This window comes from Trachemys scripta, chromosome 15 (assembly GCF_013100865.1).
Source record: "Trachemys scripta elegans isolate TJP31775 chromosome 15, CAS_Tse_1.0, whole genome shotgun sequence".
Classification (NCBI taxonomy): Eukaryota; Metazoa; Chordata; order Testudines; family Emydidae; genus Trachemys; species Trachemys scripta.
Window position 1 is genome coordinate 20,771,619 of NC_048312.1, and position 23,342 is coordinate 20,794,960.

At 42.2% G+C, this 23,342-nt stretch overlaps 1 protein-coding gene across 1 annotated transcript in view; it reads left to right on the top strand.

Annotated features, from left to right (window-relative positions):
- The first annotated feature begins 153 nt into the window (after positions 1-153).
- RSPH14 (radial spoke head 14 homolog) overlaps positions 154-23,342 on the top strand; it is a 209,337-nt gene continuing 186,148 nt past the window's right edge. The window contains exons 1-3 of the mRNA XM_034790808.1: positions 154-909; positions 3,113-3,215; positions 3,431-3,549. Coding sequence (XP_034646699.1) covers positions 711-909; positions 3,113-3,215; positions 3,431-3,549 — 421 coding nt within the window. The 5' untranslated portion in view covers positions 154-710. The remainder of the gene's footprint in view (positions 910-3,112; positions 3,216-3,430; positions 3,550-23,342) is intronic.

Consider the following 23,342-nt stretch of genomic DNA (forward strand, 5'->3'; position numbering starts at 1 on the left):
CTTAGCAACAAGCGGAGATTGCCTTAGCTGCGCTGTTTGCGCAGGCCGGTAGCCTGCAGTGGCAGGCCCCGCAGTTACCTATTCACAGAACCCGGCGCACACATAGAGCGTCTCCGCTGCTTAGCAACCAGCGCCGGCCCGGGCCCTAGCAATTGTGAGCGGGGCCAGGCTAGGCGCAGGGGGCCGAGGAGCGGGGCGCCCACTTGGCTCCGTTCGCGTTGGGATTTTTTTAAACAGGACAAACCCTTACGAGTTGTTGTTTTGAAACCTCAGACCGAACAAACGGCTTCAGGGGTTCCCTGAAAACGACCCCGCCCCCGTAGTTCGCTCAGAGGAGCCGTTTTCAACGAGTCTGGGGGGCGGGAAGAAGCCCCCTCCCCCAGCTACCCCACTGTAAACCGGCCCCAGTGGGGGTCTTGCTTCCGTTTTTTGGCTTCACAACAGTCAGAACCAAACCGTCCCGCCGAGACAGCGCAGCAGAATTCGACAGAGACAGAAATAAACGGGGGGCCCGTGTCCCTCTCTCCCCCCATCCTCTGTCCTACGCTCGTCATAGTTTGACTCCTTGCCAGAGAAGCTCTGCTGGGGGCTCAGTGCGTCTTGAAAGCAAGAGTTCCTGCTTCCTGGGGTACTTTAGCCACCCCCTCGGGGAAAGTGATTTTTGGGGTGTCTTTAGCGAACAGAGGGACTCCATTCCCTAGTACCTAGAGATGGCACATGCTCGTATCTCAGCCAAACTGCCCCCCAACATTGACCCCACTAAAGCCCCCATTGCTTTTGGGGCAAGGGCCCTACCTAAGCTGAATGAGGAGTTACAGTCCCCTGAGCTGCTGACCCGGCAGAGAGCATTGATGGCCCTATGTGACTTAGTGCATGACCCAGAGAATGTCTACCAAGCAATAAAACTAGGTAAGTGATCTCTGCTGCCACAGATTTCCAGAATACGGGGCTCTGGGAAAGGGGAAAAAGGGTTTTGTTTGTTTCTTTCGGGATGTACAAAAGCCCTGTAAAGGTTTTAATTTTATTCGTGCTTGTTTTTTACCTCAGAAATATAAGGAACATCATGCTTCACATTCCGTGGTTTAGCAAATGTTTTTAAAAAGTTATAAGTAGTCCAAGAGAAAAAGACTTTCCCTATTCATTAGTAAGATTTTATGTGCATGGGATCGCTGCTTAACTTTCTTCCTACACGGTGTCTGAGGGTGGAACTGTTGTTCTCAGAGTCCCTGAGGAGCCAGGCTGTTCTGTACAGTTGGACACTTACGCCCATGTGTAAATCTACTGACTTCATGGGGGCTTTGCACAGGCATAAGAATCCACTCATGGAAAACCACACGCATGGATCAGATAGTGCTGACATTTACAGCCATGTGGAGTCTTCTTGACCTCATTGGCATTCTGCACGGGTGTAATGGCCCAAACCATCAGTTCACATTGCAGGATCAGGGTCTATGCTCTGATGAACCTTTAAATAATATAGAATAAAATATTTGTCAGGCTTACAAAACTAGGAATATTATAACAGTCATCTGCATTGTATCTTATCACCTCTGTTTTCCCGAGATTTGGATCAATATTTTCCCATGGTGTGGGCAGGTAAAATGATCTCCTACTGCAAACGGTCATTAAAAAACCCCAAACAAACCCCAACTCAGCTCTGGCACAGCTCCATTGATTTCAGTCTCTTATGCATTTTTTTTGGCACTCTGGGTGCTGCATACCTATAGCTAGTTTAACTAAGGAAGGAATTTGCTTCAGCTCTGCCACCATTCTAATCTCCATTCATAGAATCATAGATTATTAGGGTTGGAAGGGACCTCAGGAGGTCATCTAATCTAACCCCCTGCTCAAAGCGGAACCAATCCCCAACTAAATCCCCAAATGGCCCCCTCAAGGATTGAACTCACAACGCTGGATTTAGCAGGCTAATGCTTGAACCACTGAGCTTTCCCTCCCCCATTGCTATCCTTGAAGTCCTTCCTTTGGTGATATTTCCTCTATCCAGGAATACTGGTCATCCTATTTGGAACCTGTCAAGTTATTTTTTTTAAGCTGAACTACAGTTGCAAAGGTAATAATATAAGACTCATACTCTGCCCTTGCTACCAGGTGTACTTCCTGTCCTCCACCCCCAGCCAATAATAGCCTAGTAAATGTATGGCCAAGTAAGGAAATCAAGTTCATTTCTTCTTCACATAACCTCTGCTTGGGGCTACCCTTGAAAAAAGTCCAAACAGTTTAGGCTCCAATCCTGCAAATTTATATGTTCTTAGTTTTAGTCACAAGTAGCTCCATTGACTTTAGTGCAGCGTTTTTCAAACTGGGGGTCTGAAGGCTGCACCACCACTTGCAGCAGTGCAGAAGTAATGGTGGAATCATGGGCAGTGTGTGAACTGCCTGCTAACCCCCAGCCCCACCCTGCCCCTTCTACACCCCCCCCCGTGGCTGCCGGCTCCAGAGCGCTGGGCGACACGGCTCCAGCCCCAGGCAGCGTGGCCCTAACCCCATAGTTCCAGGAAGATGGATGGCACAGCCCCAGCCCTGGGGCCACCGCACAGGGGGAGCTGCGGAGCATGGGCCTGGCTGTTTGGAGAGGCCCAGCCTATGATACCTGCTGCCCATCAGTGGAATGGTAGTGGGGAGGGTGTGGGGTTTGGTCATCACAGCCTGAAATATTTTCAAAGGAGGTCCAGCAAAAAAATTTGAGAACTTGAGCCCCTGCCTTAGTGGGGCTACTTGCAAGCGAGAGTTAAGCAAATGCATAAGTATTTGCAGGATTAGGACCTTAGCTAGTACAGAACACAACAGCCTAATTGCTTATGGCCTGATCCAGTGCCCACTGAAGTTAACAAAAGTCTTTCCATTGTCTTCACTGGGTTTTGAATCATGCCCTTGGTGATGCTAGCTGTGTTAAGCATATTACAGCTATAACTCATACACTACAGTTGTGAAATTTCAATACTGGGAGATTCATGGCATGGCATTTTTGGTGGTAAGTCTTCAACTCTGGAAGTCACTTTCTTGATGTGTCAGTGCCAGAGTTTGACCCAATCATTGCTATTTTAATAAGTAAAGAAATGTTAAAAAAAAAATAATCTATTCTGTCTCCTAGGATTCCTGGATAACCTGAAATATTTGCTTCTAGACCAAGATAGCACTGTTCGAGAAAAAACAACTGAAGTCCTTTATATAATGGCTACTCATAATGTTGGCAGGCAAGTATATTCACCAGAGTTTACTGGATGATACTGGGAAGTGGAGATGGTAGCTCAAGTTTCAGTGAAGAATATTCAGCAGCAGTTTCATCAAGATTGCTGGAGTGTGTTAAGATTTAGAACAGAATGTCAGTGAGATTACTACACATTGGTAGGATTTATGAGTTTTGTTTTGCCTAATTAAATCTCCCATAAACCCAGCTTTCTGTTTGTAGGGATGGCTTTATAGAAAACGGAGTCATTCCTGCCCTGTCCCAGCTCTTGAATGATCCAGTGGATATCTGTCGGAGAAACATGCACCGGGCGTTTGAAATAATGGCAGAGTTACCGGCGGGTAGGATTTTTTTTTTTTAAATTTGAAATATTTATTTCAGAAAGATACATAAGGTGCTCTGGCATCTTAATCTTTCCAGGTCATTTTAAGTATGCATTTCAAATGATTAAATACTTAAGGAGGCCAAAAGCAGATAGTTGAATGTACCTTATTAAAAAAAAATTTACAGCTTAAATTTTTTCAGTTTACTTAAAATTCCATTCATGAGAAATAACTTTACTTATTTTCACTGATCTTATTTTCTTTAGTTAGTGTTCTTATTTTTGTAATTTATCATTGAGTTACATCTGAAGACTTTAAAAGAATGTCTTGCTGCTTTTGAGTGAGGGACAATTATACTGCATGATGATGCTGTTCTCACTTTTTAAATTGTTTGCAGGTTTTGTAATAGCAGTGTGAATTCTTACTTTTAAAAGATAAAGGCTCACTCAGTTCACATATGTTGAAACAAGGTTCTGTTGTAATGTGTCAGAAGAGCAATGTATGTTTTCTTCTTTTGAGGCTGATCTTGCAAACTCTTACTCACAAGACATTCCATTGACTTAAGTGAGATTAGCCTTACACATGCGAGCACTCTCTTGAATAAGAATTTGCAGGATTCCTCCCCTGAATTTGGATTTCAGGAATTGCCATGAATGATATTGCATTAAAGAGGCTCCTTATTCTGTCTCTATCAGGTGATACCTCTCTTAATATTAGGGGGCTGATTTTGAATACTATCCCAGCCCCCATACACTACTCTGGCAGCTCATAGGGGCTATATAGGAGCTGCAAGAGGCTTGGGGCAAATTTCTCCAGTGCAAGGGTAGTGCAGATCCTGTGTAAATATCCCTCACCTCACCCTACTCTCAAGCCCTGGTGTAGGGGGTGTATCAGTGGCAGAAGGAGCATGCCCATAACATCACATGCTCCAGGGGTTCTGGGCTACTATGCCTAGGCTATGGGCTGCTGTTTCAGCCCTCTAGCAGCCTAGAATTCATAGGGTGCAAACATAACATAACTGCATCTTTGCCTCCCATCAATCTTTTTGGGCTGCATCTCAGGAAGTGGAGTACGTACAGCATTTAGCCCTAGGAGTTCAATCATAAGAATTTGTCTCCGACTTGAAATAATAGTGGGGTAATTCATTATACTTTTAAAATGTTTTCTTTGGTCTAACTACATACATTTTTAGTTTTCTGTCTTTTTTTGCCTTAAGGGTTTGGCCCTGATTTTTTATCCTTTCATCCACAGTGTTTAAAAATACTATTTGTGTCAGAGTTCAGAAGTACAATAGTATCTACAGGAAATATCCATTTAAAATCCATTATATTAAGACAAGGGAAATCATACTAAATTTCAAGTGGAAGACTTCCATCATATTAGTGGTGCTTAAAAGGCATTGAGCAAATGTTTAAAAAAAAAATTGCTGAGTGAGCGTGCTTGAATTATAGAAAAGAACTTATGTGAATGCAGCTCATTGTGAAGTCTGAAGTGAATAAATCAGTATATAGCAGAGCAATCCAGTGAGAAACAAACAAAACAAGAGACAACTTTGATGTGATCACCATTAAGGTATAGTAGATCACATATTGATCAGATAAAAGGATTTTCAAGTAGAACAGTAATTTAACATTTTTCTGCATTATTTTGTTCTATTAATCATCCTGTAGACTTTAAAATCTAATGAGAAGGTGGCTTACAATGTGACTTTTTAGTACTGGTATGTCCTGATCTATCAGGGTACTTATTCATTTAGCTCTGTAGTCAGGATGATAAATAGTGTTTTGTGGCACTTATGAGAGAAGAAAATGTCACAGGAAGAAATTATGCCAATTGGTTCACATCAGAATTATAAGTTTAAAGAGTTGCTATCAACGCTAGCAGGCCTAAAATTAGACATATTACTGTGTGTTTATTTTCAAGCATGTGTTTGAGTATCACACTGTCCCTTTGCTTTTCCTTGACTGACTGTTCTTCAGAGTTGACAGTGTTGAAATGTTAAAGGCAAGCAGAATTCTTGGTATATCCTTTTCAGAGCAGAATAGTTTAACATACAAATAGTCACAGATAGCAGGGTAAACAGACCTTAACATGAAATAAATTACATTGCACTCATATACGCCTCTTTACATTGCCAGAGTGATATAAAGGGGCTTTAGTATATATGAAAAAAATAAAATAAAACCACACCTTTAGTGTGTCATTTTTTTAACCATGCTGCCAGGAATTTCCTGCAGAACATAATGGCAGTGTACCATATATTATAAATCCAATTTATTCTATGGCATGCATGGACCTACTGTTACTGAATTTATTGCCGACTCACCTGTTAGAGATGTCTGAATGTAAACAGTACAGCAGCCCTTAATTTTAGGGAACTATTCATGCATATTTTTGGCAAAGATTCCAGTGGCTACCAAAAGAAATGTTTGACCCCTAACTGCAGTCAAAAACCTTATTGGAGCTGGCAGGTGTGAGTGCCACCTTTCGTTCAGGATAAACGTAAGAAGCACTTAAGCTTCTTTTTGGAGTAAGATAGCTGAAACAATAGGAGCCCCCATGGAAAACACAAACAGCATACAATACCAGTCAGAAACTGAGCTATGTGGGTGATTGAAAATGCATGGGGCTGTGGATCAGAAGAAGCTGTAGGGAGGCAGAAAGCAGCAAGATAGGCACAGCAAACATGGTCCTGAGAGAAAGCAAAGAAAGCGAGAGCTTTTTGGTAGAGTGATGGGTCGAAAGAGTCTTGGAGTATTGAGCATGGAAACTGTCTCTTGTTTGATTTCTGCTGTGTTCAGGGAAACAGGACCTTGTGTAGGTTCTTTGTAACTAGAGGTATTTCTTTGATACAGTCCTGTTTAACTGATTTCTCTTGTTAACGGAAACAACTCTCAAGACCACAAATACTGGCTAACAGCATGGGTCAAAGGGGGTAAGACATAGTTCAAGTACCTTTTTGCAAAATAAAGTCAAGACAAGGGACTTCTTACTCTGCTTATTTGTTTAGTATCAGGAAGTTTTTCCATCTGGATTTTGGTTTGTAGAGAAAATGTTCTGTAAAGCAATTAATTTTTCAGGACAGGTGAATGCTGCTGTCTGACTTCAGGTAAAACACTTGGTCACTTTTTAGATTCTGATCCTGTAATGAGATCTTTTTGGATGCAAAGATTCACCTACATGGAGCTCACTGCAGGATTTAGGCCTTACTTTGTCCAGATCAGTAGTTAATGGAAATGGGTGCCACTGTTGAAGAACAGTCTTATTTTACCAGCCTTAGATACTGATCCTGAACAGAAATACAAGCCTAGAGTTTTGTGATTTTGCATACCTCAAATTTTGGGCGCCAAACTGGAGAAATCTTAAAAGATCCAGATTTTCTCTAGAGTGAGTGCTGAGCATCTCTTTTGTGACTGTCTTTTATTAAAAAAAAAAAATTAAGTGAAAAATACAAAAAGGTGGATGACTTGCAGCTTGTATATGTTTCCAAGAACCATATGCTTCATGGGATTCCCAAAAGACTTATGCAGTTTTACAACTCAAAGCTGCAAGACCAGATAGTACAAAACTAGACAATACTACAAATACATAGTTACAGTGGGGGTTACTGTAATCAAATAGGCAAAGACATATAAATAGGAAAAACAGGGGACCAAAGAGGGATGGAAAAGGAGGAGGGGTTAGAAGGAATGGAAGTGTGTTCTTTGAGCAGTCTAAATATTTTTAATCCAAATATATCTAGAAATGCAGTCCAAATTTCTTTGAATCCATATAATTGATCTCTACAGAGATAGAGAAAGAAAGAATAGCCTGTTAACTCAGACTGGTCTGAATATCACTGCTCTATTCTGGGCATAAGCCTACATTTTTGTAAAATCATGCACTTGGTGCTCAGCATTTTCTGAAAATCAGGGCCTTTTAAAGTGTCTCAAGCAGCACCCCGAAAAACTGAAGCACCCAAAAATCACTAGTCACTTTTGAAAATCCATCTACGGTATGTTCTGTGTATATTTTACTGTCAAACATTTGCACAACCTCTTGTTATCATTTAGCTTTATCATTTAATTTATCATTTAGTTATCATATGTCACATATGGCACATGCCAAGTAAAGTTATTTCATTAGTAAACACTAGGGTTACCAACATTGCATTTCAAAAATAAGGGCCGGTTTTCTGTTTACTGGTGCTTCCTCAGGTTGTATATTTAGTTTATCATTCAAAGTTGTTAATGAATTACCTGTATGATTTAGCTGTATCAGTCATGCTGCTTTTTTTGTTCAGTGTTTAATCAGATGATTATGACAAAAATACAGTTGAGGAAATATCTCAAGCTGTAGTTTTCATCTTATTCTTCAAGTTTTACAAAGACAAATGATACAACAGTAGCATCTACTTCCAAAATAATTGTTTTTCCAGGGGCACTACCAATTCAAAACAAAACTATTTTTTCTTTCACATGAATCTGTAGAGAGACTTTGAGGGTTACACAAAAAGCAGACAGCTTTGGATTTCATTAGAACATCTGAATCTATCTAGCAATTAAATGTGGTAGTAAGCAAAATTGACTCTTGGTGGTGCCAAAGCCTAAAACATTACTACTCAAAAATTCCACATAAAACAAAATGTGCTATTAGTGTGTGTCATAGTGATATCTGAACCATTATTGTTAGTGGCTAAGAAGCAGATTACAAAAAATCAAATATTCAATACATTTTTGACTAGTTACAGTGAAAAATACTGGAGTTCTCAAAAGAGCAGGAAGAGAGCAGGTGGGGACGATTGGCAGGTATGAAAAGAAGATAGAGAAGCTACAGATAGCTATTTTTTCCCCCCATATAAAATATCTGTAATGGGATACACTCACCTCATGCAAGCACCCTTTGGCCAAGTGTGCGCGTGCCTGCAGTTTTTTCTCTGCTCACAGTGCCCCCAGTCAGCTGCTGAGCTTGTCAGGCAGGTCTTCAGTGATTCAGCCTTCCAGCCAAGTCACACACAGTCCATGTGCAAAACAAACAAACCCCTTCAAAGTGTACAGTCCAAAATGTCCTGCAGCCCTCCCTGGGCTCAGTCTTCTAACAGTCAACAGGGCCTGTAGCAGTATTCTCTCCGTTGGCATCAACATACAGGACCTCCCTAGGCTGAGGCGCTTAATTAGTCCAACAGGGGCCTATTGCAGTACCCCCTCAGGTCGTGCATCTTCTTGTAGCCTTTCCTGGACTCAGTCTTTAACCAGTCCAACTTGGCCCATTACAGTACCCTTGATTGGTCCAGCTAGTTTGCAAGATTCCTACGCAGGTACTGAGCAGCACCCAGAGGGCTTCTTCCCTGGGAACCCCTTGCCTTTACTTGAGTCCTCAGTGACCCCAGCTTTCCTCTGAGCCACCCCTCTTGGGCTCAGTTCTCTGACCACAGCTCCCTGCTGAGTCAGTCCCAGTGCAGCCCCCTTCCCTGGGCTGCCACAGTTCTAATTCCCTTCCTTAGGGTGTATCCATTTCCCCCGAGTGGCTGGTGGGGGGAGGACCTGGTCCCACCCATTGCTCCAGGCCCCAACCCAAGGACCCTCTAAGTAGCAGCCCCATGCTGTATCCCTTTACTAATTGCTGCTCTACATTTCCCTGGGCCACTACCCCATAGCCCATCTTAGTTGAGTCTCAGCAGCCAGCAGCTCCTTCCTCTTTCCCCCAGTAACTGCTTGCTTTAGCTCCAGCAGCCAACCAGGAACTCCTTCCTCACTCCCTTGGTCCCTGCCAATAACTACCTGCTTAGTTCCAGCAGCCGCCCAGAAGCTATTCTCATGCTCCCCCAGTCCCTACCAACAACTGATCTGTCCAGCCCTTTCAGCCACTGCAGCCAGCCAGGAGCACCTCTTGCTCTCCCATTCTGTACCAACAGACTGAACTTACTCTGGCCCAGCAGCTCTTTTTATACAGGAGTGCTGGGCTCTGATTGGCTGCTCCCTGCAGCCTCTTTCCTGATTGGCTGCATCCCTTGCAGTCATTCTAGGGAGCTTAGAGAACCCTCTCCACTACCCTTTTCTGGGGTGGGGTGTGGCAAGGCTCCGAGGCATCCATTAGGGGGCCTGAGGGCCTAGTCCACCCTGTCACACTATCTAAACTGTCAAATCTTTCCTCATTAGATAAATAGATTCTCTGAACATTTGTTACCTTTTTTCTACTGAAAGACTCACAACAGTTAATATTCAGGAAACAACAGATTTACATAGTTGTGAAAATTACTTAGTTATGCAGTAAACATCCTTGCATAAAATTGTCATGTGCCCTCATTGCAAATTCAATTGAAAGAAGGAGGCAGAATTGCCTTATTAGGGACCAAATTGTGGAGGTCTTTAAAAAAAAAATTGTGTTACTGTTATATGTTGTTAATATTTTTAACAGTTTCACCCATTTCTGTTACACTTGGTCCAATCATGCTATGTATCTCTTTGGGTCAAATTCTGCTCATTTTACATACGGTGGAGTAAAGTCAAACTGACTGCAATGGGACTATTTGCATGTGTGAGAAAAGTCAGATTTGATATACATTTCTCAAGCAAAAAGTTGCTGTCTCCAGCACTGTCTTTTTATGGTTCTATGGTTATGGGTGGCAGTCTCCAGGAATGGTGACTGGTCAGGGTGGCTGGGGAATGCAGTGAGTTGGCACTTAACTTGAGAAGCCTCAGATGGCAGAGCCCTGATAGCAATTTGAAGCTGCCTTTGCCTAGCAGAAACTTTGAGGGAACTGTAATATCACCTCCCTGGGCCCTTGGGGTTTAAACCTCCCATGGCCTATGGAGGTATAAGGAATACCTGTGACATTGCAGTCTATATGATTTTATAAAAATATGCTAATGAGTGAATATAATGTAACTGGAATATGCTTCATGCAAAAGGTCTCTTGTAAGATATCATTACAAAGCTTATAATCTATTGAGTGTATTCATCCTATTTCAATAAATGTATCACTCTTGTATCTAAAACTAGAAATATGAAATATAACTCTGAGGGCCTATTGTAATTATGCAAAGTGTGGGCAATTAATGGTGGTTTGGAATCTTGATGGCTCCCAGCAACCAGGACAATTGACTGTGGATGCAGGGCCGCCCAGAGTGGGGGACAAGTGGGGCAATTTGCCCCAGACCCCACAGGGACCACCACGAGAATATAGTATTCTATAATATTGCAACTTTTATTTATTATTATTTAGAATTACTTTGCCCCGGGCCCCCTGAATCCTCTGGGCAGCCCTGTGTGGATGGCCCTGTGTGCAGGCAAGCCTTCCTGTGAATCAGGCTGGGAGGAATGAAGGCTTGGGGTCTTACAGTGACATGTGATCATGTCACCTGAACTGGAATCCATCTTTAACCTGGTGCTTTTCCAGTGAGGAGGGGTGGGAACCCAAAGGGACAAAAGATTCCCGCCTTATGCAAAAGATATACAAGTGGGTGGAACAGAACAAAAGGAGAGCCGTCATGAGGAATCCCCTAGCTACCACCTGAGCTGGAACAAGAGCTGTACCGGGGAAAGGATTGTGCCCAGGCTAGGAAGGTGTCCATTCTGAGAAAAGAAACTTATTGAAACATCTCTAAGGGTGAGATTTTACCTGTATTCAGTTGTATTACAGTATTAGGTTTAGAGTTGCATGTTTTATTTTATTTTACTTTGTAATTCATTTTGTTCTGTCTGTCACTACTTGGAACCACTTAAATCCTACTTTCTGTATTTAATAAAATCACTTTTTACTTATTAATTAACCCAAAGTATGTGTTAATACCTAGATAGGCAAACAGCTGTGCATATCTCTCTATCAGTGTTATAGAGGGTGAACAATTTATGAGTTTACCCTGCATAAGCTTTATACAGGGTAAACCGGATTTATTTGGGTTTAGACCCCATTGGGAGTTGGGCATCTGAGTGTTAAAGACAAGAACACCTCTGTAAGCTGCTTTCAGGTAAGCCTACAGCTGTTAGGAGACGTGATTCAGACCTGGGTCTGGGTTTGCAGCAGGCTAGCGAGTCTGGCTCAAACCAGGCAGGGCACTGAAGTCCTAGGCTGACAGGGCAGGAAAGTGGGGAGAGAAGTAATCTTAGCACATCAGTTGGCAGCTCCCAAGGGGGGTTCTGTGATCCAACCCGTCACAGTGACATCCTGCAGACAACTTGGATGAATCTAGCCCTTTGATGTCCCATGTGTCCAATTCTGCTATCATTCTCCCTAACCCTTAAAACACTGGCATTTTCCATTTGGTGAGCCAAATAAATCTTTAGTCAGATACGTATATAGACCCACTGTCTCAATAGGGTTAACTCAGATGTTAGTTCTACTTCTTAATCTTGCCTGATGTCAGCTTTGACCCTGAACTTACTTTTGTCTCCCATAACTCCCTTATCTATAAATAAGCCTGTCCATTACCTCTTCTGGAACATTGCAAGAATTTGTCCTTATCTTGACCCTGTTCTCTGCTGAAATCCTTATTCATGCTTTTATCACTTCACATCTTGACTATTGCATTTCTGCCTTTTATAGTTTTCCTGAATCACTACCTTATAAACTTCAAGGAGTCCAGAATACCATGCCATGACTGCTTTCTTCCTTCAGGAAATTAGACTATGTCAACCCCATCATTTCTCACCTTACTATCCATATCTGAATCCAATTAAAAAATGACCTGCTGGTTTTCAAAACTCTATGTGAACTCTTTCCACCCTGTTTCTCTGACCTGATAGCCATCCACTCCCCTGCTCGCTCATCTGCCTTTCCAGTGTTATCCTCATCTCTATTCCTTCATCTTGACTCATCACATTTGACGTTTGTTTGACCTATCAATCTGAAACTTTCTTTTTTTCTCCAAGTTACAGAAACACTGTGCTTTTAGCATTTTCTGGTGCATTATTATGAAGTCTTCTCAATTTCTTACCAGTAAGAGGCAGTATGTGATTAATCTTTCAGGTGCTGGTGAATGTTAAATGGTTCCTGTAAAATTCTTTTTTCTCTGTGTATATTATTAATGTACTTACATCTGATACTCCATAACAAGCCTTTTACTTTCCTCAGGATAGTGAGACTGGATCCTTAAAAATGTAGTAGTATAAGTAGAAAAAGTATACAGAATGTTTGCACATTTTTGCTGTTACAGTATATTATTGGGGTATAGATGCCACATATTGTTTGGAATTTGGATACAACTATACTGAAATATATGTAGAGATGTATGAGGTTTTTTATACTTACCAGTATATATTTAGGGGTAGATTTTCAAACATATTAGGCAACCTACTCTTGTTGACTTTCATTGGGAGTGAGGCATCTAATTGTTATTTCTGCCTCTGAACATCTTCCCTTTGTCATATACCCCGGACAGAAATTTAATTAAGATTATTTTAATGTTGAGAGTAGATATCAATAATTTAGGATTAAATACATTTTTCTTCAAGGGCCTCCATGCATTACCATTTCTGGGATATGATGCTCCTGGAGTCAAACTGCAGAACAATCGTGAAAAGCCGTGATTATTGGGAATGATAGAGATCTCATGAAAAGGTGACTTCATCACCCTATTCTGTATAAGGGAGTACATCCCCTATCATCACAGAGAGCAAATGGAATTCATCTGCATGTCCACAGACTAGACCTTCCCTTAGCCTAGTTTAAGATTTTCTTATAAATAGTTAATCATTTAGGATAGTTTAGTGAGGATATCCTTTTCCTTGTCCTGGGAGTCTTTGGCTCCTTACTGGGACTATGTCAGACCCAGAGCCCCATAAGGATTTTCAGAAGGTGCATCCTGTGCCCATCAATCGTACTGGAAAGCAACATGCAACTCTAGTGTCTTGTATGTCTGCGCCAGACACTCTCAATAAAGCAATGTATGTTTTGCTCTGCCTTCACTTCTCATGCTGGAAGGGAGAAACATGTGGGGCTCCAGGCTCATCTAGCTTCTTGATGCCTGCATCCTGATACTCCAGTGGGCCAATTCAGGGAATTAAAACCAGACTCTGTGTTGAGGTCCTCTTACACATGACCCCAGGCTCACTTTGCTTCTCTGGCCTCAGCACCACCTTCTGTCATGGGTTCAAGACTGGAATATCCTATGCTTTATGCTGGAGTGAAGCTCTCATCCAGCACCAGTTAAATCAAAAGCAGCACTGAAGACAAAACCACCACTGCCTGTTAAGGCCTCAGTAGCCTTGATGCTGATGCAGGAAGCACCCATCTCAGTGTTTACCTTCACGTGGTACCCTGACCTTGGGATACTGGACTTCTTCTTTGCTTCAAATCCAGGCATCATGGAATGATATCATGCAGGGCCCTCTTGTGTTACTGGTGTGGCCCTACATAGAGGACTCTGTGAAGGCCATTTTGGAAGCTGCAAGACCAACTCTGGCACCAACTTTGGTAGCAGTGCCAATACTCCTTTTGGTACCAATGCCCTCAACCAGAGCCTATTCTTCATCTCATGCCAATACAACCTTCCTTACTGGCACCAGATCCCTCACATATGCAGGGGGATCTGCCTATATTTGAGGAATGGAAAGAGGCTTCAGAGAAACCATACAAGTTACCTTTGGAGGAATGTACAGAATTCCACAGCAGAAAAACAGAGTAGTGCTTCATCTGTTTCTCCTCCTGATGATCAAAGATACTCTCAGGAGCTGACGGGAGAACAGCAAATACTCTCCAACTGCAAACAAGTTCATAGCATTGGAAAAATCTGATCCCCTATTTGACATATCACAAATGCAGACCATGGAGAATTTGACTCTGACTCTTAGCTCTGGCTGTCCCAACCCAGGCAAGGATATCTAGCTATTTCCCCTTTCTTCTCTCCTCTTACCCAACTATGGTCTCCTGTGTCAGTTGAAGGACATACAAAATTCTCCAACTAACCCCATGGTGATGCCTGCAGCACAAGAGAAAGTCAGGGGCAACAAAACATTTCATTTGACTTCTGACAGAGAGGAACATAAACTAGGTGTGTTTGGCAGCTCTGGGTCAATAGGCCTTCAGATGGTCAACTATCAGGCCATTGTCTCACTACAGTTATATTTTCTGGGATGCTAGGATCCCTATATTTGTATTCTCTTCTGTATTTTGGAAAAAAGCAGAGGATGTAGTTATATCATATGATGATGATAACAACTGTTGTGGTCAAAGACCCCCACGCAATGATTTTAGTTCAAAGACTCAAGCCTGAGGCCAGTTTATTGACATACATACCAGTGCACTGGGGTGCAGTCCGAAGACTGACACCCCGAGGGCCGCTCGCAGGCGGGTTTTTATTTCATTAAACCGCAAGCAAAGTACAAACAATACGTCATGAGTTAAGAAACTGGGGTTGGGGTCAGTCCCCCCCGCTAAAACCACAAGTTAAGAAACTAGGGTTGGGGTCAGTCCCTCCCCAAACCGCGAGTTAAGAAATTAGGGTCGGGGTCAGTTCCCCCCCACATCCCCTTCTAGGTACCTTCCTCATTTTTCCGAGAATTGGATGTCTATTTGGGTAGGGGGCGCTTGGTGGTTTTCCACAGGGGTGGTACTTGGCACCAGTTTGGGTACATTTCTCAAGACACATGTTATTTTCCGGGGTCTTTTGGTTAAAGATTGGGGGGAGGTTTCATGGGACACCTAAAGAGGATCTATGATTGGCTATTTTTGCAGATAGCTGGAATCACGGAGTGGGTCAAAGATCACCCAAAGGAGAAGCTGCATGAGTCAAGAAATTGTATTTAGCTAAAGTTACCTATTGCTTCACACAAGTGGTTATTATATTTCATTAGTCATGAACATATTTCATTAGTGCTGCTGCTGGGGCTTTTTTATTCTTTGCCTCCTTGCCCCCCCCTCCTCTGGTCATGACCCTTGACCGAGTTTGGCAGGGAATTGTGCAGTCCAGTCTAGTTCAGGCCCTGGCCTGTACTACTTTGTGTAAGGGTAGTTAGGATAACAGATCTCTATTGGAGGGTTTATTTTGGGGCCTTTAGATTCACAGCTCTGGCTATTAAAAAGAAGGCCCCCCTGCTCTATTTCCCCACACAACTCTCTTTCCATTCCATTAATATCTCAGGAGTATGTTAAACAGCAGCTACTAAAGACAGACATTTTAAAATCAGCAGATCCAGATAACTTGCATCCAAGAGTTTTAAAAGGGCAGGCTGAGTTGGTTGTGGGACTGTTAATAGTGACTTTCAATAAACCTTGGAACACTGGGGAAGTTCTAGAAGACTGGAAGAAAGCTAATGTTGTGCCAATTTTTTAAAAGGGCAAACAGGATGACCCAGGTAATTATAAGCATGTCAGTCTGACATCAATGCTGGGCATGATGATGCAGGCCTCTATTAATAAAGAATAAAAGAGGATAATATAATTAAAGCCAATCAACATGGGGTTATGAAAAATAGATATAGTCAAACTTGATATCTTTTTGATGGGATTACAAGTTTGTTTACAAGTTTATTAAAGATAATAGTGTTAGGTAATATACTTAAACTTCTGTAAGCCATTTGACATGATACTACATGACATTTTGATTAAACGACTAGAATAATTAAAATTAGTGTGGCACAGATTAAATGGATTAAAAGATGATTAACTGACAAGTCTCAGAATGTAAATGGAGAATCATCACTGAGTGAATGGTGTTTGTAGTGGAGTCCTGCAGGGATCAGTTCTTGGCCCTACACTATTAACGTATTTATCAATTACTTGGAAAAAAAACAAAGTCATAATTGATAAAGTTTGTATACAACACAAAAATTGGGGAAATGGTAAATAATGAAGAGGACAGGTCACTGATACAGAGCAATCTGGATCACTTGGTATGCTGGGTGCATGTTTAACAACACATGTTTAAATGTATACCTCTAGGAACAAAGAATGTAGGCCATACTTACAGGATGCGGAGGCTCCATTCTGAGAAGCAGTGACTCTGAAAAAGATTTGGGGGTCGGGGTAGATATGAGCTGAACATGAGCTCAAAGTGTGATGCTCTGGCCAAAAGGACTAAGGCAATCCTTGGCTGCATAAACAGAGGATTCTTGAGTCAGAGTAGAGAGATTATTTTGCCTCCGTATTTGACACTGGTTTGACCACTGCTGGAATACTATGCCCAGTTCTGGTGTCCATAATTCAAGAAGGATGTTGATACATTGGAGAGGGTTCAGGGAAGAGCCATGAAAATGATTAAAGGATTAGAAAACATGCCTTATAGTGACAGACTCGGGGAGCTCAGTCTATTTAGCTTAACAAAGAGAAGGATAAGGGATGACTTGATTACAGTCTATAAGAATGTACATGGGAAACAAATATTTAATAATGGTCTCTTCAAATCATGAAAGGTATAACACGATCCAATGGCTGGAAGTTGAAGGTAGACAAATTCAAACTGGAAATGAGGCATACATTTTTAACAGTGAGTGTAATCACCAATTTTCCAAGAGTTGTGGTGGATTCTCCATCATTGGCAATTTTAAAATCCAGATTGGAAGTTTTTAAAAAAGATTCACTCTAGGAATTATTTTGGGAAGTTCTATGGCCTGTACCATATAAACAAGATGATCACAGTGATCCCTTCTGGCCTTAGAATGTATGACTCTCAGATTCCTTGCCAGAGGAACAGAAGAAAGCAGGCAAGACTCTGGTCACCAAAGCTCGTTGTGATGGGTTCCCCCCAGGGTCCCACTTGGAACTGGGATACACTGAGCCCACCTGTTCCACCAGCCTGGGTTTCCCTTACTCTGCGCTGCTGTGATAGGCTCTCAAGCCCCCTTCCAACACACACACAGGTAGAGACACACCCAGCTGCAGCTATATTCACACAGATGCTGATATCAGGTCTGCATGGGAGAGCTCAGCTAAGGAAATGCCCAGCACACAAGTGCACACCTCCTCTGGAGTGTAAACCCAAAATTGTATCATCTTGTGCTGCACAGAGAACTATATAGTGTAAGATCCTAAAATTCGCCCTCTCCCTCAATGTGGAGAGAGATATGCAAGAGCTTTCTGCTCCAAGTATGAGTGCCACACTGGTTTTAGAGACAAAACAAGACAAGTTTATTAACTACAAAAGATAGATTTTAACTGAGAGCAAACAGATCAAAGCAGATTACCTTAATAAATAAACAAAAACCACAAACTGATCTTAACACACTAGATAGGTAGGATATGAATTAGCAAATTCTCACCCTGAGTGATAAACAGGCTGGCAGATTCTTAAGGCACAAGTTGCCTTGGCTTTCCCAGGTTTTCATACACAAGCTAAAAATCCTTCCAGCCTGGGACCATCACTTCCCACAGTTCAGTCTTTGTTCCTCAGGTGTTTCCAAGTGTGTTGTTGTAGGGAGAGTGAGGTGCCCCTATGATGTCATTTCCCCCCTTTTATATCCTCTCCCCACTTGCTGGAAAGCTCTTTTGCTGTGATCTGGGGCAAACAGTTCCCATTGTGTAGTGCTATCTCTGAGAGGTTTCTATTGTACACAGTTCCTGGGGTAATCCTTGTGCTTGTGTGCGTTTCCTCAATAAGTCATTAACATTGTTTGGTCTTTTTACTGTCCTACCTAAAAGGCTGCTTGTGGGTGTTTTCAACCTCAGGACATGTTTCAGCACCACATACATAGCCAAACTTCATAACTTCAAATACAACGATAGCACATACAATCCAACGAGATATTACTGTCTAGCAGATCAAGACTTTTAGAATGACACCGCACAAGGCATACTTTGTATAAGACATATCCTAATTACATGACAGTGGTGAATATTGGGGTGCCAGGGTGTCACAGTCATATGCTCGCTGACACTCTCTAAGAGCAGCATATAATGCTTCAGACACCAGTGCAAGACCAATGGCTACAGGAGTGGCTCTTGGGAGGCACTCCTGGCTTAGATCCTCTGGTCTCACATTTGATTATCATGGAAAATTTAAAACCTTTAATCTGGGGGCAATGGCCTTTTAAGCATAAAAAAGGAGGAGACCCTGGAGAAGATCAGTGGTCACTAAGGCCACTGCCCATTTCCTGGAACTAATACAGTCCTCTTACTCAGCTGAGAGGAGGTTCTCCTACTTGCAGAAACAGACTCCCTCAACACCAAGGGACGCAGCAGTCCCAGAGGTGGTATCATCTTCTTCCTAAACCTAATACTGGCAAACAACCTCAGCATTATAGGAGCATGATTCTTCATTGCATGTTCTCACAGCCCTTAACAGCAGCCCCCAAACATCAATTTTGATGTAGTTGAGTGCTGTACACTGATTTGCATCTCTGATGGGGTTCACAAACCCCACAGGGGACCACAAGGGGTTAAGGATCTGCTCTTGGCTCAACCAGCTCTGTCCGTCCACACCAGCAAGACATGCACAGTCTGGAGAAGGAGTTTAAAAGAGAAGCTGAACAGCTCACTTGTGAGCAGACCAGGGAAGAGAGCAAACTTCAATCCTCAGCTCCTGAGGAAAGGGCTGACTGAAGACAGGAACTTCCCTGACAACCACTGCCTGAAAGTCCCTCCCTGAGGGAAGGGAAGGCCTGACCCTGATACACCCCGAGAGAGAGTCATCCCCCTTTCTGTTACTAACTCAGTTTATTTGTGTTAATTCCCTTTGCTTTTTGTTTATGGACTATCCCAAAAGGAGAGAGACTTTGAAGTGTGGCCGGAGAGCAGCCAGCAACAACAGACCCCAGGGGAGAGAGAGCTGCCACAACACACCCCTGCCCCACGGAGATGCCAGCAATGAGCTGACCCTTTTACACCACCACATCTCATGTCCATCCTCCCTCATCTGCTCCCTTAGGGCTTTGTCTCTCCTCCCATAGAATCTGGTGTAAAATTACTTCCAAGCACGGGTTACTAGACATCATCATCCAATTCTGCACCAGGCCACCTTGCCATCTTTCTCTTCCTCTTTCCCTCCTCAAGGACCCATCTCAAGAGAAAGTCCTGCTGGGAAAAGTGGATTCCCTCCTCAGGAAAGGAAAAATAGAAGAGGATCTGTAAGAACACAGAGCGAAGGAATTTATTTTTGGTATTTCCTGATCCGTAAGAAGAGCAACAGTTTGAGATTCATCCTGAACCTTAAACATCAACAGGTACATAAGAACATTCAAGTACAGGACATTATCCATTCCTTATCTCAGGGAAATTGGTATGTAGCTCTCAACTTAAAGGACAGCTACTTTCATGTGACAAAGAAACAGAGTCTGGATGTTCTGTGTTTGGACAAGACACTACCACTTCAAAGTCCCTCCTTTTGGCTTGTCCACGTTCTCGTAAATCTTCACAAAGTGCCATGTGGTGGTGGCCCTTTCTTATAAAAACATTAAATTATTTTAGGCACCGCTTGAGCTGGACTGGCTTATCAGTCTGCCACCATCTCTATTTAGAAACAATTCCAGTTATAAAACGTTCCCAACTCTCAAAAGTGTCTCTTCCATCCTATCCTTCGACAGCTAAAGAAATAATAATCTACATAATCCGTGGATAATCGGTGTTGAAGGGGGAAAAAGTTTCTTTTTGAAGCCAGTGTTGCTGCATGGAGTGCCAAGGCTGAAGGACAGATGGCACCCTCATTTCAACAGATGGAACATCTATTCTGTGAATATCATCTTTGCCGGGGTGAAGTGGAATCCCAGGTGTATTACTGGACTTGTCTCTTCCATGTGGTAGTGTACTGCATCACTGATGAACCAGAAGACTGAGGAAACAGATGCATATTTAATTGCATGATTTATCAAAATCCGGGAAAAGACTGACTCCACCATGTCTGAAGAACCAAGAAAAGTAAAAAATTGTGAAACAGGAAAGAGGAGGAGAGGTGGATTATGGGAAAAATATAAACTAACCCAGAACATTATATTTTCTTTAGGTATGATAAAAGTGTGTTGCAGATGAATTGCTCACATTGGCTATGTTCAAAAATCAGGAGTACAATCTAAAAGTAAGAATGAAGAGTTATTTTCAGTAAAGCTAATTCACACAGAGGGATGAATGCATTAAATAAATTACCCAAAGAGGTGGAATTTGGGGTCAAGGAGCTGTTTTCCCAATCAACTGTCAACTGTTTGAGTTGGATGAATATGTGAATGGAAATACAGTCTGGAGGGTAAAGCAAAGGACTAGGACTTGGGGACTTTGGTTCAACTTCAGTCCCTGGGACAGGCTTCCTGTGTTGTCTTTGACAAGTCACTCAACCTCTTTGTGCCTCAGGTTTGTTATTTATACATCGGGCGTAATAAAATTGTTCTACTCCACCTGTGTACTAAACTGAATTAATTAAAGTTTGTAAATAGCCTTGAACTCTTCAAATAGAAGACACCACAGAAATTATTCATACCACAAAGATCAAGAATATTATTGGGCTTTCATGAACAGAGATTGTCTCTGAATCACAGCTATTTAAGAAACAAGTACCGAATATATGGAAAGGAAGATGATTTAAACTTAAGTGTAAAACTGTATTCCTCCTTCCCTTCTCTTTACCCTCTTCTGGGGCTGAGTAAGCTATTTAAGTGAACTGCAGTGTTTCACCTTTTGTCTTCTCTGCTGAGACTAGTTGCAGTGTTGCAGTGAATGAGATAGATGTAACCAGTGCCCTAGGGCTGAGCTGCCCCATTTCCACTGCCTATGATGCTGCTGTTCAAGGACCTGCCTAATTAAAATATTTTTTTTTTTAAATTAAGGAAACTTTTCTCCCAAGTTTCTCTTGTCCTTCCTTACATTGCCTGGCAGGCATTATCATTTCCAGATATCTGTTCTGCTGCAGTTAAGGGCATTGCTTACTTCTGATTCCTCTGGCCTTCTTGTCAACCTGAAATGGCCATAAGAAGTAATATGGAGGCTAGTGCTGAAATGAAATGGTCACACTGTAAGTCAGTACAACACATAACTCCAAAGGAAGCGTAACCCATTTTACAATTTTATTTTCCCAGTTCAAGTTACTGATGGTAGCAGATTACAATATGGAGGGAAATCTAGACTGCAATGCAATTCCAGTATGGGACAAATAAATGCCTTCATAGGGGGTAATACTTTCACAAGTGGACTAAGTCTAGAACAGTGATACTGAGACTCGTTCATGTGTCTCCTGCGGCTCTTTGCAGCACATAATATTAAAATACTGTGTGATTTAATTATTAACCAATCTAAGTTATTAACCAATCAAGATGCTTTTTCTATGTTATTAACCAATTGAAGCTGATAAAATAATACCTGATTAGTCATTTTTCTGTGAGAATATATATAATAAATATAAATATAAACTAAATATTTCCCCTGTCATACTGTTTAAATGTGAATATATAGTACTATAGTAAATGAAACAATTAATTCATACTACTGTGGCTCTTTTAGGTAATATTGATTGCTAATTTGGTTCCTGAACCACTGAGGTCTGAGTATCACTGGTTTAGAGGATCTTGCACTTATTCATTATATAATCAAACATTGGCATGTATAGTTGATAGGAACCATACCAAGTCAGCACCTTGAATACTTCAGAGGGATTTTTTCATAATTGATTTAGGGCAGTGCTGAGTGCTTTTGAAAATCCCACTGTTAGCTTATAACTTGAGACAGTGATGCCCATATACCAGGGGTGACCAAACTTGCTGACCCTCTGAGCCGCATATGATAATCTTCATAACCTGGGCATGTCTGCCGGGACTTGGGGCTCCAGCCCTGCGAGGCTGCCTGCCAGGGATTGGGGCTGCCCCACAAGGCTGAAGCCCCAAACCTCACCATCCCACTGCAGGGCAGAAGCCGTGTGTCCCATCCCCCCACCAGTCTGGTAGGCAGAGAATGGGGGGCATGGTGGGCTCCGCGAGCCACACGTTAACTGTAAAAGAGCCACATGTGACTTGCGAGCCGCAGTTTGACCACCTCTGCCATATACAGAATATTGTTTGACTACTTTTGTACCCTCCCAGGGCTGTTGAAAAATATTTCCTCTGAACTCAGACCATTGCCTTTGAATGTATTGTAGTATATATAGCAATCTCAAATTCCTATTAGATTGTGCCTCCATGTTGCTTAAAGACATCCTAGCCATCCAGCGGACCAAATTCGGTGATTAATCCTGGTCACGTGCAATCTGAGGCACGTTGCTCATACGCTAAGATGAAGCCTGAATTTAGATGTTTCTGACTCCCTTAAAAGAGAGTGGGTTCTTAAATAAGAGATGGGAAAGGTGTGACTTTGGATGCACACATGGTGACATGTATAGAGGCAAATCAAAGGGCTTCAAATTCCGCCAAGCACTTAGAATAAGAACGAAGTGTGCAGTGAAATTATTATTTCCACAGCTGATCTTAAATGTGATAAACAAGGCTGAAACAGTGCAAGTCAAACCAGACTTTACCTCCAAGGATGTTCTTTATCTAAAATCTTTCCAGTGACTAATCTTTCCAATATCTTTAAAGATTGGAAAAAGGAAGAAGGAAAAGCTCCATAACAGACTGACATGCTGCTAGAGCTGCAGCAGCTGTTGTGCCTTTAGGTCACATTATTGGTTTGTATTGCTTGTCTGGACAGCAGTACAGTAGCTGATTATGTTGCTCTTTTTGCCCTGGGCTCCAAGCATTGAATCCTTCAGAGCTAAAAACTCTTTATTCTTTGAATGAGCACATTATAGATTGGGCCCATGTATCTAGGAAGTTTTTCCTCTCTAACACTGGACTGTTTACCTTTGTGAGTTAAGAAAATCAATTACCACTATTTCACTCTTGTGCTGTTTTCCCTGAAAACAGTTTGGCAGGTGGGAGTTAGCGTCAGAACCTTTGTCTGTTCATTTATATGCTCGTCAATTCATACCGAAAGAGTGACAGCAAAA